The 15,552-nt window shown below is 61.0% G+C and overlaps 1 protein-coding gene across 3 annotated transcripts; it reads right to left on the reverse strand.

Moving 5' to 3' along the window:
• Positions 1–598: 598 nt before the first annotated feature.
• Positions 599–12,666, reverse strand: ALDH3B1 (aldehyde dehydrogenase 3 family member B1; the record flags this gene model as incomplete). 3 transcript variants are annotated; one of them, XM_079707881.1, is made up of 9 exons in its annotated part: positions 599–789; positions 2,611–2,710; positions 4,278–4,444; positions 5,149–5,535; positions 7,674–7,755; positions 8,252–8,337; positions 8,636–8,756; positions 8,869–8,979; positions 12,504–12,666. In XM_079707881.1, 9 exons carry the CDS (start codon positions 12,663–12,665, stop codon positions 599–601), a joined length of 1,407 nt encoding a protein of 468 aa, XP_079564007.1. The 3 variants fall into 3 exon arrangements, with proteins under 3 accessions (XP_079564007.1, XP_079564008.1, XP_079564009.1); XM_079707882.1 differs by lacking the exon at positions 8,869–8,979 and having other exon boundaries at positions 12,504–12,665; XM_079707883.1 differs by lacking the exon at positions 7,674–7,755 and having other exon boundaries at positions 5,149–5,266; positions 12,504–12,665.
• Between the last annotated feature and the right edge of the window lie 2,886 nt (positions 12,667–15,552).

The raw sequence follows: 15,552 nt of genomic DNA on the forward strand, positions 1-15,552 counted from the left end.
AACCTGACCTGGAGGGAGAGGTGCGGAGAGAGTAGAGGGAAGCAGCCTCCCCCCTCCCAAATGAGGAGACAGGACGCCTGGAGCCTGGAGTCGGCAATTAAGCTCCAAAATTTAATCCTCACGATGATCTCAGGAGGTGTTAATCACCTCCTCTGTGCAACAGATAGGGAACCAGGCTCAGAGAGGGCAGGGACGACCCAGGTCACAGCAGGCCCGCAGTGTGTCATGGACCGGATGCCAGGACCTCTTCTGCACCCTCCACAGAAAGGGCACCTTCTGTCCTGAGAGGTGCCCACATCTGCCCTCGTCTCCCGGAACACAGGTGGCCAGCGTGGGAGCGGGAGGGCAGGTTACTGCACTGTTTCCGATGCTCCCAAACCTTGGCCCATCCTGGCTGGGGTGCAGCTGAGGGCCTGAAAAGAGAAGCCCCAGGCGGGAGGAGGGCAAGCACTGGTCTGGGCCGTGGCCCCAGCAGGTGTTTTCCTCCTGTGTCGTGGACCCCAGGTCATGTCTCCACCAGCCTCAGGTGGCCACGGCAGCGGAGGACTCGTAGACGTGAGCTGGGAGGGACGCTCGGAGCCCCTGTGCGTAGAGTGGCTCAGAGCAGGGTGCAGCTGCAGCTGCGGGTCTCCATGGCTGTGAGCAGGACCCTCAGGTTGCGTGGAGTGTGGGGCGGGTAGCGGAGAGCGTAGACCTTCTCCAGCCCAGGGCGGCGCAGCAGGCAGGCGCGGTGGTGGGAGAAGGTGTCAAAGGAGAACTTGCCGTGGTAGCTGCCCATCCCACTGGCGCCTATACGGTGACAGGGAACACAGCAGTCAGGCCCCCAGTGGCCAGCCGAGGAGCGTCAGACAGACCTGGGCTCTGCCAGTCACACAGTATGACTGGGGTGGGCTACTTCACCCCCCGAGCCTTGGTTTCCCCAGCTGTAAAGCAGGCTAATCATGAGATGCTGTGGGTAAAGGGCTTAGCCCTGAGCCTGGCCCCAGCACCCACTCAAATAAATATTGGGGACACCAGGTGCTGGGGCACGATGGGTAGACAGCGGTCAAGAGTGGATTCTGGGGGGGTGGGGGATGTATTGGGAATTTGGGATTAACAGACACACACTACTCTATATAAAATAGACAAACAAGGACCTGCTGTATAGCACAGGGAACTATATTCAATATCTTGTAATAACCTATAATGGAGAAGAATCTGAAAAGAAGAGCGTGTATATATATATAACTGAATCACTGCTGTACACGTGAAACTAACACAACATTGTAAATCAACATTTTCAATCAGAAAAAAAGAGAGAGGAAAGATGGAAAGTAAAAAAAAAAAAAAACGGATTCTGGGGCAGCTGCCCAGGGTTGAATCCCAGCTCTGAAGTAGCCATGTCACCTTAAGCAAGTGACTTCGCCTTGGTTTCCTCTGTGACATGGGATGACAGCGGCACCCACCTCCTAGAGTTGCGGGGATTGGGCAAGTGTTCAGACCCATAGATACAGTAAGTGCTGTGTTGTTATGAGCCGCAATGTCCAGGTAGGGAGGCAGTCAAGGACCCGGCAGTGGGAAGTCCAGGGGACCCAGCCTGGTGGAATCAGGGGTAATCCGGGAGGGCTTCCTTGAGTGAGTGGGGCCTGAGGGATATGGCGTTGACCAGATAAAGTGGATGTGTGGGGCTAGAGGGGCCCAAGCTCGGGGACAACTCAGGGAGCCTTGGAGGTGGGTGACCGTGGTGTGTTGGGACTTGGGCAGAGCTCTGTGTGTCGGGGCAGCAACCAGAGAAGCGGGGAAGGGGGCGGGAGCAGGACTCCATGGCCAGACCAGGAAAGGCGGCCTCAGGAAGCTGAGTCAGAGCCCTGGCTCCATCTGAGGGCCTGGGAGCCGTAGAAGGCTTTGTCAGGGGAGCAGCAGGGTCAGATTCACCTGCAGACAGAGCCCCACGCTTCCCTGAGGAGGGGGTGCTGGGGAAGAGGGTTCCAGAAGCGGGGACAGCAGCGGTGCGCAGCCCTGGACCTCCACCACCACAGCATCGATCTCAGCCTGCCGTGTGCTCCTGTGACACCCGCCGCTCCCCAGGGAGGGTCCAGGCCCACCAGGGCAGCCCGCCAGGACCTGCTGGTCATTTACTCTAGTGCAGGTGTGGGCAGGTGGCGGGACCGCAAGCCTCTGGCCCTCTCGTCCCCTGAGGAGGAGGTGGGCTCAGAGAGGGGATGTGGTGGCCTCACATCACACAGCCGTCAGGCTTGCTGGGACCAGCCTCAGAGGCCAGGACTTCACAGCGGTACTGGGGGCTGCTTGGGCTTGGTGGAGGTGGGGAGCCGGCAGGAGCCCCTGTCTCCTGTGCGACATGCCGAGCATCGGACAGAGGGGACACAGGAGGGGTTAAAGGAGCAGCATGTAGCCTCACGGTGGAGTAAAGAGAACGCCCGAGGCCGCCCTGCGTGTGCTAAGCCCTAGCAATCACAGTGATGCTTAAAAAAAAACCTGAACTGTGTATCTGCGGGTCCACCTACATATGTAAGTGCAGAGACAGGTATGGAAGGTTCCACCTCAGGCTCTGCAGAGGGGAGCAGGCTGAGAGCTGACGGTAAGAGATGGCACGGCTCTGCCGGCACGTACCCACTCCTCCGAAGGGCAGGCTGGCGACAGTCATGTGCATGAAGCCGTCGTTCCCACAGAAGCCCCCACTGCTGGTCTGGGCCAGTACCCGCTTGACCACCTGGGAGAGAAGCAGCTATGAGGCTGGTGGCGGAGCTGCCGGGGCCACGGGGGCTCTGTCCGGCCCCCTCAGGGCCCTGGGACCCACTGCAGGGTCTAAGGCCACCATGAGAGCGGGAGGCGGTGGCTGTGGAGCAGCCTGCCACCCATCCGCAACTGGAGACGTGTTTCTTGAGCATCCCTTGCTTGTGGCCCATGCAGCTGACTGTGGACACAGACTCAGGCCTGATGGGGAGGCGGGAAACCCAGCATCCTCCTGGGGACGTGGAGGGTGCAGGGTGAGGGGCGGGCAGTCAGGGAGGTGTTCCCGGGAGGGATGTGAGGTGCCTGCTGAGTCTCAAGGCGGGGCAGAGATGAGTAGGAGGGCCCCCAAAGGCAGAGTGAAGGGCAGGTGGGGAGGCCAGGGGTGGGGTGGGGGGGGCAGGGACGCAGCGGGGGGCCTGTGTGCAGCACAGGGAGGACATTGAGGTTTGGGTTTTGGAAACATGAACTTGACCCTTGCTTGACTTAATGAAGGCCCTTCCTCTTCAGTCTGTAGGTGTATCTGAAGAATGAGGGCGGTGGGGTGGGGCAGGGGGGGGTACTTCCCTGGTGGCGCAGTGGTTAAGAATCCGCCTGCCAATGCAGGGGACAGGGGTTCAAGCCCTGGTCTGGGAAGATCCCACATGCTGTGGAGCAACTAAGCCCACAACTACTGAGCCTGCGCTCTAGAGCCCGCGAGCCACAACTACTAAGCCCACTGCCACAACTACTGAAGCCCGTGCACCTAGAGCCCGTGCTCCGAAACAAGAGAGGCCACCGCAGTGAGAAGCCCACGCACTGCAACGAAGAGTAGCCCCCGTTCGCCGCAACTGAGAAAAGCCCGCGCACAGCAACGAAGATCCAACGCAGCCAAAAATAAATAAATAAATTTATAAAAAAGAAGAAGAAAGGAGGGGGGGGGAATGATTAGTAGACACTAAACAGTAGTTGCACGAAAACTTGGCTATAGTTAGTTGCAACATGTGACCCTCAGGTAACAGCTAGGTCAGGACTTGCCTGCTGGTCAGTGGAGTGGACCCCTATCCGCCGACTCAGAAATCCCACTGAGAGAAATCCCAGGGAGGGGCAGGGGACCAGGGCTCATTCTTGGGCCTGCACGTCCTGGTCATTCATCCTCCCCCAGTCGTGCCATCCCATGTCGTGTGTGCCTTCCATGAGCCAGGCAGAGAAAGGGGACGCTGCCGCCACCAGGCCATGATGATGCAGAAGAATGGAGGCGGGGCTGACCTAGAGGGAACACTGGACCCTAGAGAAGACCCTGGGGAGCCGCCCACTAAAGGCCCAGGAGAATGTGGCCTAGATTGGAGGGCAGGGGGAGGCCCTGCTGCCCCGAGGAGAAAGGAGAGGGACAGAGCCAAGACAGTGCCACCGTCCCAGAGCTCCTAAGACTGTCCCCGAGGGGCCAGGACGCCCGCCCCTCCCGCCAGGTCCCTTGGTCCACTCTGGTCCTGGTGCCACCTCACCCTCTGCTGACCTCACTCCACCCTCCACTGCTGCCACCGGCTCCCACCTCTGTCCAGCCCCACCTGGCTGCTGTTGGAGAAGGTGTACAGGGCCAGGGGCTTCTCCCGACGGCGGATGAACTCGATGGCCTCGTCCAGGCTCCTCACGTTCATGATGGGCAGGATGGGCCCGAAGATCTCCTCCTGCATCACCGGCTCCGTCTCCTGCACACCCACCAGCACCGTGGGAGCTGCCCGGGCACAGGGCACGGCTCAGCCCCCAGGGGTGGGGCCTCGGGCAGGTAGGGCCCAGGAACCCAGGGCTCCAGGCTCAGGGACGTTCTGGCGAAGGTGATCTCCCCACAGCCCCCGGGAAGTGACCTTGAGGGGCTCCCCAGCCTGACCGGAGCCCGTGGGGCCCAGAGAGCCCCTCAGCCTTGGTCTTACAGTCAGAGGGTGACCGGATCTGAGGTCCCAGGTCCCAGCCTGCTGGGGAGCAGCGTCACCCTCTGAGCCGTTCGGCCCAGGAGACTGGGGCTGCTTTGTTCACAGCATAGCGGGTGCGCAGGACGGGCTGTTGAAATCCAGAACCAGGAATCGTGGGCTCATAGGACCTGGGGTCATGGCCCCGTGGAGCAGCAGATCTTGGGGCTGAAGTTTGGAACCTGAGCCCTAGAAATCTGGGGTCTGAGCTTGGAGAATCCAGAGCCTGGGCCAGAGTGCTGAGTCGTGGTGTCACAGGCTCAGACACGGCAACGCGGAACACTAGTGTCACAGAATCGTGGCACCAGAGCCGTGGACCAGGCTGGGCTCTAGCAGTGGGGTCGGGGAGCCTCAGGGCCCGAGGTTACAGGCTGGGCCCAGACTCGGGGCCCAGCTGTGGCCCCCAGTGTGGAGGGGCCTTAGCTGGGGTGGGCTGGGAGTGGGGCACAGTGGCAGGGAGGGCGGGACTCACCGATGTAGCGATCGCTTTCATCACTCTGGCCCCCGATGGCCACGCGGCCACAGCTCAGCAGGCCCCGGAGCCGCTGGAAATTCTTCTCACTGATGATGCGGCCCAGGTCTGGGGAGCTCTGGGGGTCTTCACCATAGAAACGGGTGATGGCACTCTGCAGGGCGGGCAGCAGTCGAGCCTGCATTTCGGGGCTGCACAGGATATAGTCGGGGGCCACGCAGGTCTGGCCGCAGTTGAAATAGCGGAAGAAGGCCACGCGGTTGGCCACGGTCTGGGGGTCGCAGTTGTCGTCCACGTAGCAGGGGTTCTTGCCCCCCAGCTCCAGCGTGACAGGTGTCAGGTGCTTGGCGGCAGCAGCCATGACAATCTTGCCGACTTGGGGGCTCCCTGGGGTGGAAGGAACCAGAATGGCTCTCAGGCCAGGCGGGATGGCCTCAGCCCAGGGCTGGGACCCCTCAAGGGGGCTCACTCCCTGCCCTGCGGCTCCCTGGAGAGGCAGTAGAGCGGAGGCGGGGGTGGGGGTGGGGGTGGGGGGGTGGGGGTGGGGGGTGTGGGTGGAGAGTCGCCCTCACCTGGCTTTTCCTTGTCAGTTGCTGCTGCCCTGGGACTTCAGGTCGTTCCCCTCCCCTTCCTCTCCCCCTCCCCCACCAGCCCCACAGGTCCCCAGAAGGTCCCCAGAAGCTCTGCCCACAGCTGCAAGCCAGGCCCAGCTCCCTCTCCTGACCTGCCCAGGTAGACACCCAGGAGCCCCCGTCTCCCTGCTTCTGATCCCAGCTGGTCCACATTTGGGTCTCCCCTCCCTGACCTAATCTGGCAGCCGTGGAGCCCTCCACACCCATCGTCTGCCCCCCCACCCCCCGTTCCCCTACGTCCCCACCTCTCCTCTGGGTTGGTGTCCTGGGTCTCACAGTCCCCTCTTCCACTCAGCCACCCCCAAACACTCCTGACAGCGCCCCCAGGCCTCGACACACTCTTGCCCAAGCCTGGCCCAGGGTCCCACGCTGCCATTTCTGTCGTGATGACCCTGGCCTTTCTCGCCAGCCACAGCGGCCCGAGGGAGCCCAGGGCCCAGTCACCTCCCTGGTCTCACTTCCTCCCACTTCCCTGACCTCGTTCCCCCCCATCCGGGCCCCCGTGTCCGCTGAGCCGGCCCCAGGGGCCTCCCCCTACCACACCTCCTCCCTTAGGTCCTCCTGTCTTTGTTCAAACACCTCCTTGTCTGTCCGGCCGTCCTGACCACGCCCACAACTGAATTCCCCACCTCCACCCTGATCACCTTTGCACGGGCTCCATGACAACGTAGGAGGCTTTGCCTTCCTAGCCCTGCTTTATCCCAAGGCCTCGCGGTGCCGGTCTGCGCTCTCAGTAAACATTCACTGAGTGAGTGAGTGAGTGGATGCTGCCCAGGCCACGTGCTGTGACAAAGGCTTTCATGCATTCATTTGTCCTTAAGACAGGCCTGTGACTTGGGGATGGCCCCTATCATACCAATAAGGAAACTGAGGCCTGGAGAAGTCAGGAGCTTATGGCGGAGTAGCTTCTGGCGGTCCATCGGCCTCTGCACAGACTGCCTCGGGGACCTGGCGTGGAAGCTGGCCTCCGGGGGTCTGCCTGCCTTGCCTCTGCACCCTGGGTCCTGGGGGGCCAGGGCCCAGAGTCCACTGAGCTTCGGGCTGTGATGGTGGAGGGTGGTCAGGCGCCCCCCGCCACCCCGGCTTCCTTCTCCTGGTGCTTCCGCCCCCTGGGAATCTGTAGGAACAGCTGAGGACCCTGGCCCCTCTGCTCCCACAGCCGCCCTCCCTGTCTGTTAAGGTGGCGGCGGGCAGGCCTTGTCCTGGGCTCGTGGCAGGGTCTGGGGAGGAGAAAGGCAGAGATGGCGCGTCCCCTGCTCTGATGGGGACAAGGTGTGCCACACAGGAGGCGGGTCCGCTCCTCCCTCCCCCAGGGCCTCGCCTTGTCTGTATCCTCCACCCTTTCATCTCTTCTGGTAACTCCATCCTGGTCACTTGAAGCTAGGTGGTGTCTGGACCACATGGGCGCATGTCAGGGTGATGGAAGGTGACCTCTGGGAGCAAAATACAGCCTGCCCCAATCCTGGCTAGTGCAGTGGGCACTGCATCTTTTTGTCACCCGAGCCCCCAAACCCTCATCTGTCCAGCCCTCCAGAAGGGCCGTGGGCTCAGGAATAAGTGCCTGGCACAGCGGGAGCTCAGCAAGGGCAGATGCTGTGATGTGTGAGATTGTGAGTGGTGGAGAGGCCTGTTTCCGGGATGGGGCCCATCTCTCCCAAGGGTCCCCAGGGGTCCGGGGCTGCTCCCCAGCCTGCTCAGGGAGAGTGGAGCAAGCTCGTCCTGGGGCCAAGGGCACCACCCAGCACTTGCCCCAGTCTGTATCCTCCCTGGCTGGCTGTCTGCTCCTGTCCCTTGTAGCCTCTCTCAGAGTTGGGGATAAGACCCTTAAGGGTGGGGCTGGGCTCAGGCCTCTCACCTCTCCCATCCTGCACAACCCCCAAACTGGCTCCCCACCTGTGAAGAAGATGTAGTCGAACTTGTGCTCCAGTAGCTGCCCGGTCTCCTGGGGCCCACCCAGCACCACGGCAAAGCAGCTCTGCAAGGCAGATGGGCGGAGGGCTCCCTGTGGGACCCCAGCCTGAGAGCCCAGAGGGCACCTGCCTGCCTGCCTGCCTGGGACAGCTCCCCCCCTTGCCTGGTGCCCGGGCTCCAGGTGGGCTGGGTCGGGGGGAGCGGGGTGCGGGGAGCTCCCCAGGGGCACTGGGCACAGGCATTCCCAGCCCAACAGGTGTAAGGTTGGGGCCTGGCAGGTTGGGGGTTGGGACTGAGGCCGGGGCTGGGCCAGCAGGGCTGAACAGAGACAGACAGGGACCCCCAGGGGACAGGCCCCACCCCTCTGTTTCACTCAGAGGGAAACAGGCTGAGAGGGGCGGTGACCTGGCCAAGGCCACACAACCCAGAGGAGGCAGGAGTGAGGCTGGAGCTCAGGTCCTGTCTGAGGAGCCACGCCAAGGGCTGCCCGGCCCAGCGGGGCCTGCTCAGCCCTGCTCAGCCCCAGGGTAGCTGCTTGGTCTGTACCTGGCCCTGCTCACCTGGTCCAGGTATCGGGGCAGCACCTCGGCCAGGACCTTCTCAGTGCTCTTGCTGATTTCCGAGGGCTTCAGCACCACGCAGTTCCCTGAGGGGCGGGGCGGGGAGAGGAGGGGGCCAGTTGTAGCCACTCCCCGTCTCCATTCAGTCCTCACACCTGCAGGGCAGGTGCCGGCTCACTCCACCTTCAGGTGAAGAATATGGCTCAGAGAGGTGCCCTGCCGGCCCCAAGGCCACACAGCCTGGGGATGGTGGGCCAGATGGGAACCAGGCCTTCTTAGCCACCTGGTGCCAGCTCCCCCCTCCTCCTCCCTGGCTCTGTGGGCGGCTGTGAGGCTGGGGGGATGGGCGGGGGATGGAGGGAGAGGGTGGTGGTTCCCTCTCACCTGCTGCGAGGGCGCCCACCAGGGGCTCTAGGCTCAGGTTCAGAGGATAGTTCCAGGGGGCGATGATGAGCACCAGGCCGAAGGGCTCCTTTCGGATGAAGGCCGAGTCCAGCTGTGTGGCCTGGGTCGGGGCCAGAGTGATGGTGAACGGTGAGGTGCCAAGACCCCAGCCCCTCAGCCCCACCTGCCACCCAGAGAGGCTGCCTGCAGCCCTGACGCCCAGGGTCACTCACCAGGTTCTTGGGCACTTTCTCATCCTTCATCCAGGCCCGCAGGTTCCTAAGGGCCAAGTTAACCTCGTTCTGGCTGATGCTGATTTCAGACACCTCTGACTCGAAGGCTGACTGCAGGGGAGGGGGAGGGGCAAGAGCAGGGATTGGGCCAGGGTACCCAGGATCCGCAGGTGGCCGGAGCCCTGGGGTGGGCAAAGCCTCCCCAGGCACGGCCTGTCTTATTCACGCATTCATTCATTCATTCACTCCATGTTCACTGAATGGTTACAGTGCGTGGGTGCTGTTTCTGTGCTGGGGATGCAGCGGTGACTGAAACAGAAAACCTGCCCCACGGAGCTGACATTGTAGGGAGGACGGTCGACGTGATGATGAGAACACTGACTACTCCATTAGGACGTGACAAGCGCAGTGGGAGGATGAAACAGGATAAGAGGGATAGAGACTGCTGGAGTGTGTGTGCGTGTGTGTGAGTGCATGTGCGCATGTATGTGTGTGTGGCTTTGCTCTATTTTATATAAGATGGTCAGTGCCAGCCTCTGGGATGGGGTGACATTTGAGCAGTGAGGAAAGGGAGGGAAGGAGCCCATGGATACCTGGAGGCAGAATATTCCAGACAGATGGTATGTCCTGTGCAAAGGCCCTGGGGCGGGTTCAGGCTTGCTATGTTCCTGATTAGCAGGGAGAAGAGTGGGTGAGGTGATGAGGCCAGGCAGCTGGGGTGAGGACTGTTGAGCAGAGCAGGGACAGGATCTAACTTAAGTTTGAACAGGACTGTCTGTGTGGCCCTCTGTGGCCTGTTGTGTGGATGTCAGTCTGCAGGGAACACTGGGGACAGGTGTCTCTGGGTCACTGGGGACTGGTCACTGGGGACAGGTGTCTCTGCCATCAGTTCCCACAGCCCAGGGGCCAGGGCAGATTTCAAGGGCAGGAGTCAAAAAAGGAGAAAATCAATAGGGCTTTTGTCCTGATCTCTGCCGGCTGGCATGCCTGCCCCACCCCCACGAGGGAGGAGGGACCCAGCCTGTGGGCTGCAGGCAGCTGGAGGCCCATGGCCTAGGACACAAGAGTCAGGCTGTCCTGATGCCTGAAACTCAGCCATTATGGTGCAAGTTCCTTCCTGTCAGAGGAGAGGGCGATGGGCCCAGGAGTGCCAGAGCTGAGCCTTGGGGGGAGGGGGAGGGTACAGGGACCTTGGGGGGAGAAGCCACTCCCACCAGCGCTTCTAGGAGCTGAGCCTGCTTCAGACATGCCTTCTACTATGTCTGTGTCCACAGCCCACACTCCTGCCCAGCGAGGTCTCCTGTGACCTGACTGAGGTTTGGGCCTGTTTAAGGGATGATCTGGACCCTGCTGAATGCCAGGAGTTTGGAAGCGTAGGCTGTTTTGAGACAGGGTTCTGTGCCCTTAGGCAAGAACATGCCCTCTCTGAGTCTCCTCTGGGGGTGACTGGGGGTGACTGGTTGTGACCACCTCTACCTGGAAGGGCTGTTGGGGGTTAAATGGGAGGATTTGTGCAGGTCAGACAGGGCAGATGCTGCCTGCTGGGAGGGTGGGGGACAGGGCTGGCTGAGCCCAGAGGGAGGGACCAGACCAGAGGCAGGGTCCAGATTGGATTTTCTGCGCTGCTGCTCCCTTTGTGGGGCGCGGGCTCCTGGAGCCTTGAGGGTTGCAGGCAGGAGGTGAAATCTGAGCCATAGGGAGAACAGGGACCAGACAGACCATCGGGTCAGGTCTCACGGAGGTGGCCAGGCCAGGCCAGCTGGTGCGCAGGGCAGAGGCTCAGCGGGGTGTCAGTCCCCAGGGAGCCCGACATGCCAGGGTAGGGGGTGTGAGGTCCAGTGAATGGACACTCCCCACAGGGAGGCAAAGCCAGGCCCCTTGGGTGTCAGAGAGCCAAGGAGAGTACGACCCGGTGCCCTGGTTTCATAAATGGGGTAGTGGATGATTCCAGAAATGGCTGATGAGGGAGCCCGGGTCTCACCTGGCTACAGTCCTGGAGCGTGGTGATAAATTGAAGGTTTGAGGACCCTGAGAAAGGGAGTAGGTGTCACTAGGAGGCCACGTCCTCAGGACAAGTCTTTGTGGCCAGCTTTTGCTGCCCCCGTGAACGGGGGTGCCCTGACCCATGACCCCAGGTGCCACGAGATACTAGTCTCGAAGTCTGTGACTGCTCTGGACACCTGGCTGGGTGCCTGCAAATCAGGTGGGGCCCAAGGAGGCTGCAGACGGCCTCCCAGGCCTGCCAGTGCCGGCATCTCTTTCATGACCTGGGTGGAGCCAGCAGGCCCACCGGAAGGGCAGGGGAGGCAGGAGGGCAGAAAGGGATGACCCCAGGATTCTGCTCGTGGGCTCAGGAGGTTTGGGGTGAAGATGAGCTCAGCGCTCAGCATGAGCCAGTGTGGGACTGCTGCAGCCCCCTGGGGACAAGTGGTGACCACAGGGGCTGGCCGGCAGCCAATATGCACCATGGGCCCGTCCTGGGTGTTAAGTATCAAAACAGCACCTTACCAGCTGGTAAAGAGTCACAGCCTTGGAGAGTTTACAGGTGGTGAGAGGCCAGTGGGGCGTCAGGGGTGAGCTTGGGCACCGTGGCCTTTGTGGCAAGCTCAAGGGACATTTTGTCCAGAGAAGAAGCCCCTGGACCATTGTCCTAGGGCAGCGGCAGCCACACGGGTGGGCCCTGCTGGCTGAGACGGTGGAAGGCTACCTACCAGGAAGTGTATTTCTTGAGGTCCTGCTGTGGCTGCTGCTGGAGATGGGAGGGGCTGAGCCCCCAGGCCTCCAGGGTTTGGACAGAGGCCGTGACGCCCATGGTACCTAGTGAAGCAGAAGTCCTCCACATGCGGCCCTAGCGGTGTGACCCAGCTCCCTGGACCTCATCCCTTGCATACCTCTGCCTCTTCCACTCCCCTTCAGCCACTCTGGCCTCCTTGCTGCTCCTCAAGCACAAACACACCAAGCACCTCCTGCCTCAGGGCCTTTGCACATGCTGTGCCCTCTGCTGTTTCCCCCCTTGTCCACGTGGGTCCTTCCCCCTCCTCCTTCAAATGCCACTGTCTCAGAGAAACCTTCCCTCACCCCCACATACAAAACAGCACCCTGACCCTGGCCCTCTCTCACCCCCTTCACACTGGGAGTGTCTCTCCATGGCATTCATTACCATCCAACATGCTGTGTATTTGTTTACTGTCTAGCTGTGTCTCTCCCCAGGAGGCCAGCTCCCTGGACACAGGGACTTTGTTTTATTTGTTGTATCCCCAGAGCCTACAACAGTACCTGGCCCATAGTAAGTGTTCAATAAATAGTAGTGGAGTGGGGGAATTCCCTGGTGGTCCAGTGGTTAGGACCCTGCGCTTTCACTGCTGAGGGCGCGGGTTCAATCCCTGGTCGGGGAACTAACATCCTGCAAGCTGCACCGCACGACCAAAAAAAAGAAAAACATAGTAGTGGAGTGAATGAAGAAATGAACGAATGGGTGAAAGCAGAAGAGTGGGTTACGACACAGGAAAGGAGGTGGGGTTTGACGGCTTTTAGTTCCCCCTTCATGGAGGAGGCAGCTGTCCCCATCTCCCCTGTCTCAGCCTCCCCACCGCTGCCCTCCTCCTCCCACCCCTGCCTGTCCACCCCCAACCCACCTTGTGCAGGTCCTGCGCCAGCGCCTTCTGCAGAAGCTCCTTGTTTTCTTGCAGGAAGCGGCTCAGGCCCTTCAGCTGGGCAGCCCGGAACTCGGCTGGCCGCGTGCGCCCCGAGCCGAAGGCCTCCCGCAGCCGCTGCAGCGTGTCCGTGAAGGGGTCCATCCTGCCGGGCGGGGCAGCGTGGGCCGGGGCGCCCCACCTCCAGGAGCCCTCCACCGCCCCTGCCTGCACCCGCGTGGGCCCACGGGCACCCCCATGGGGACTCACACGTAAGCCCAGGGACCAGGGCTGCCCCACCTACACATACACACACACAAACACACACGCAAGGGGCACACTTGGACACCCACTGACAGAGCTACAGACCACACCTCTTGACCAGTAGGCAGGAGGGCTCTGGACCCCGAGGCAGTCACGGGACTGGGTGTGGGCTTGGGGACAGCTACTCCGTGGCCCCTAAGAGTAAGCAGGGAGCCAGGGGGTCACGCTTCTTCCTGCCACACGGAAATTAGCCCTGAGCCATGGCCCCCACCCTACTCTGGTGCCCCTCCTGGAGACGGGTAGCCCTAACCCCAGCAGGTCTGAGTGGAGTAACCAGGGGAAGTTTGGTAACTAGAGGCAGAGTCCACCAACCACCACTTGGGACATTCCCAACACGGAATGCTCTGTTCCCACTGTCCCCAGCCTGGGGGCCCTGCCCAGGGTGGCCAGGCTGGCTGGTGGTGGCTCAGAGGGCTGGGTGACAGGATTCTTCTCCCTGTGCCCCAGCTCCGCAGCAAGACGGGGAAAGAAGAACCCCACCTCCCAGAGGCCCTGCTGCCCATCCCAGCCCCATCGGCCACAGTGTTGGAGAAGCAGGGAATGCTGAGGGGTGAGGGGTGAGGAGGCAGTCAGGCCTCCATGCTGTCATCAGCCAGGGCTGGCAGGCAGGGTAGGGGCTCTGACATTCCCCCGGGTGCCCGCCTGCTTACTCGAAGCTCATCAGAGGAGCTCTCTGATGCACTTAGTCCTCAGCCTGGTGCCAAGGACCAGTGGGGACCCTTTCCTCCTTCTCTCTCTGACTCACTTCTCTTCTGGTCTCTGCTTGGCTAGTGCCTCCTTCAGGCAGCCCACCATGATTACTCCCTTACACGTTCTCACAGTGGGCCCTTGGTTCTGCTCCCCACCGCACTGTGTCATACCTTGTGATAAATACCTGGTTTCCTTCTGTCCATCTCCCTGCCCCACCTCCCCATCCCTCTCTTACCCCTCCCACTGGACTGGGCAGCAGGACCCCTCTTTGCCTACTTAACTTATCATTTGGGGCTTTGTGCCCCAATCTCCTCATCTGTTAAGGTCACCCTTCCACCTACCACCTGATGGGTGTTTATCAAGGATGAGACCATGCTGGCCAGTTCTAAGCCCAGGACAGGGCGTCAGTGCCCTCAGGGTTGCTAGCTATTGTTAAGTGACTACTGCCACCACGGCCCTAAGTTTTCTGGAGGACTCCATGAGCTGTTCCAGCCAACAGGATGGCCTGCCCTGATGGGCACTCTGTGCTGAGAGCCTGCTGGAGCCCTACGCTGTCCCCATAGGCATGATGGGGGCCAAACTGACCCCACAGTCCTCCTACTCTGATCAGGAGAAACGGGGCAGTCGTCTCGGGCACAGGGCAGGCACCACATCCCCCAGAGAGGGTGACTGTAGCAGAACAGGGACATCATCAGAGCCCCTCTCACTCCAGGCTTGTCCCCAGCTCCAACCCTCCTCCAGGGAGGAAGGCATACTGGCCAGAGACCCAAGAGCCAAGAGACTTGCTGACCCCTAAAGCCGCCACCTGAGCTCAAACCCTGACCCCACCTCTCTGGCTGTGTGACCTTGGGCAAGTCACTCATCTTCTCCCTGCCTCAGTTTCCATGCCTGTAAAAAGGGGATGCTACCGTTCCACCACATGAAGCACCAGCCATTGTGTGCATGGTAAGAGCTTAATAATGGTCAGCTGTGGTTATTGCTACCAAGTACTCAACAAATATTTATGCCTCTTCCTTCCCCCCATCCTCTCTCACCTTCAGACTTCTGCTGATGGATGCTGAGGGCAAACCACACCCGCCCCTCTCCCGCCTCTGCAAGGTTCTTTGCACTTTCCTAAGAGTCTGCAGAACCCACAAAAATGTAAGGCACGTCACTTGAATAGTGCAACTCTGAGTACAGTGTGGGGTGGGGAGCTCTGCGGGGGTGGAGGTCTGGTTAGAACATTCCAGCAGCCTCTCCTGGCAACACTGAGGCCAGCTCACACCATACTGCAGTTTGATCAGGACCGAGGCCCCAAGGGGTGACTGCTGCAGGGCAGGGAACTGGACTCAACCCAGGTAAGCAGATGTGCAAGGCTGCCTTGGGCCTGGGGGGACCCCGGGCCCGTGACCTCACAAGGGAGCTGAGCAGCCACTGTGGACACACAAATGAGGGGGTTCCTTCATCGGGTGGTCTGGGGGCCCTAAGCCCACCTCCCTGGGAGTTGCTAAGTCACTTGACGTGACAAGGGATGGGCCTGGGTCCCCGGGCCCCAGGGCCAGCGACCTTCCCTCAAGGCCATGAGCCTGGGGATTCTATAATAATAATAATCAGAATAGTGACTAAGCACTGACTGTGCCAGGCACTGTGCCAGCGCGGGTGCCTGATGTGAGTGCAGCATGGCTTTTGGACGGCACCCCTGTAGGAAGCTGAGGCCCAGGTCATGTGGTGCCGAGGAGGGTGACAAGGCGGGCACTCAGGTCTGCTGCCTCCAGATCATCATCATGAAACAGCTGCTGCCCGAGCCCCGTCCCTGGGCCCTGGCTGGTCCTGCCGATGAGCTACCTCCCAGCCCCCACCTCTGCCCACCCTCTCATCCTGTCTGCCTCGGTTTCCCTGTCTATACCACATGCCTTCTAAGAGCACCCTCCGTATGACGTTGTCGGGGGCCTGAGGACCTGGGTGCAAATCCCAGCAACTCTGTTTATTAGCTAGGAGACCTTGGGCAGGTGGCTTGGCCTCTCTGTGGCTCACTCTTCCCATCTGTGCAATGGGGATG

The sequence above is a fragment of the Hyperoodon ampullatus genome (genome assembly GCF_949752795.1).
Source record: "Hyperoodon ampullatus genome assembly, chromosome: 7".
In the NCBI taxonomy this organism is placed as follows: domain Eukaryota; kingdom Metazoa; phylum Chordata; class Mammalia; order Artiodactyla; family Ziphiidae; genus Hyperoodon; species Hyperoodon ampullatus.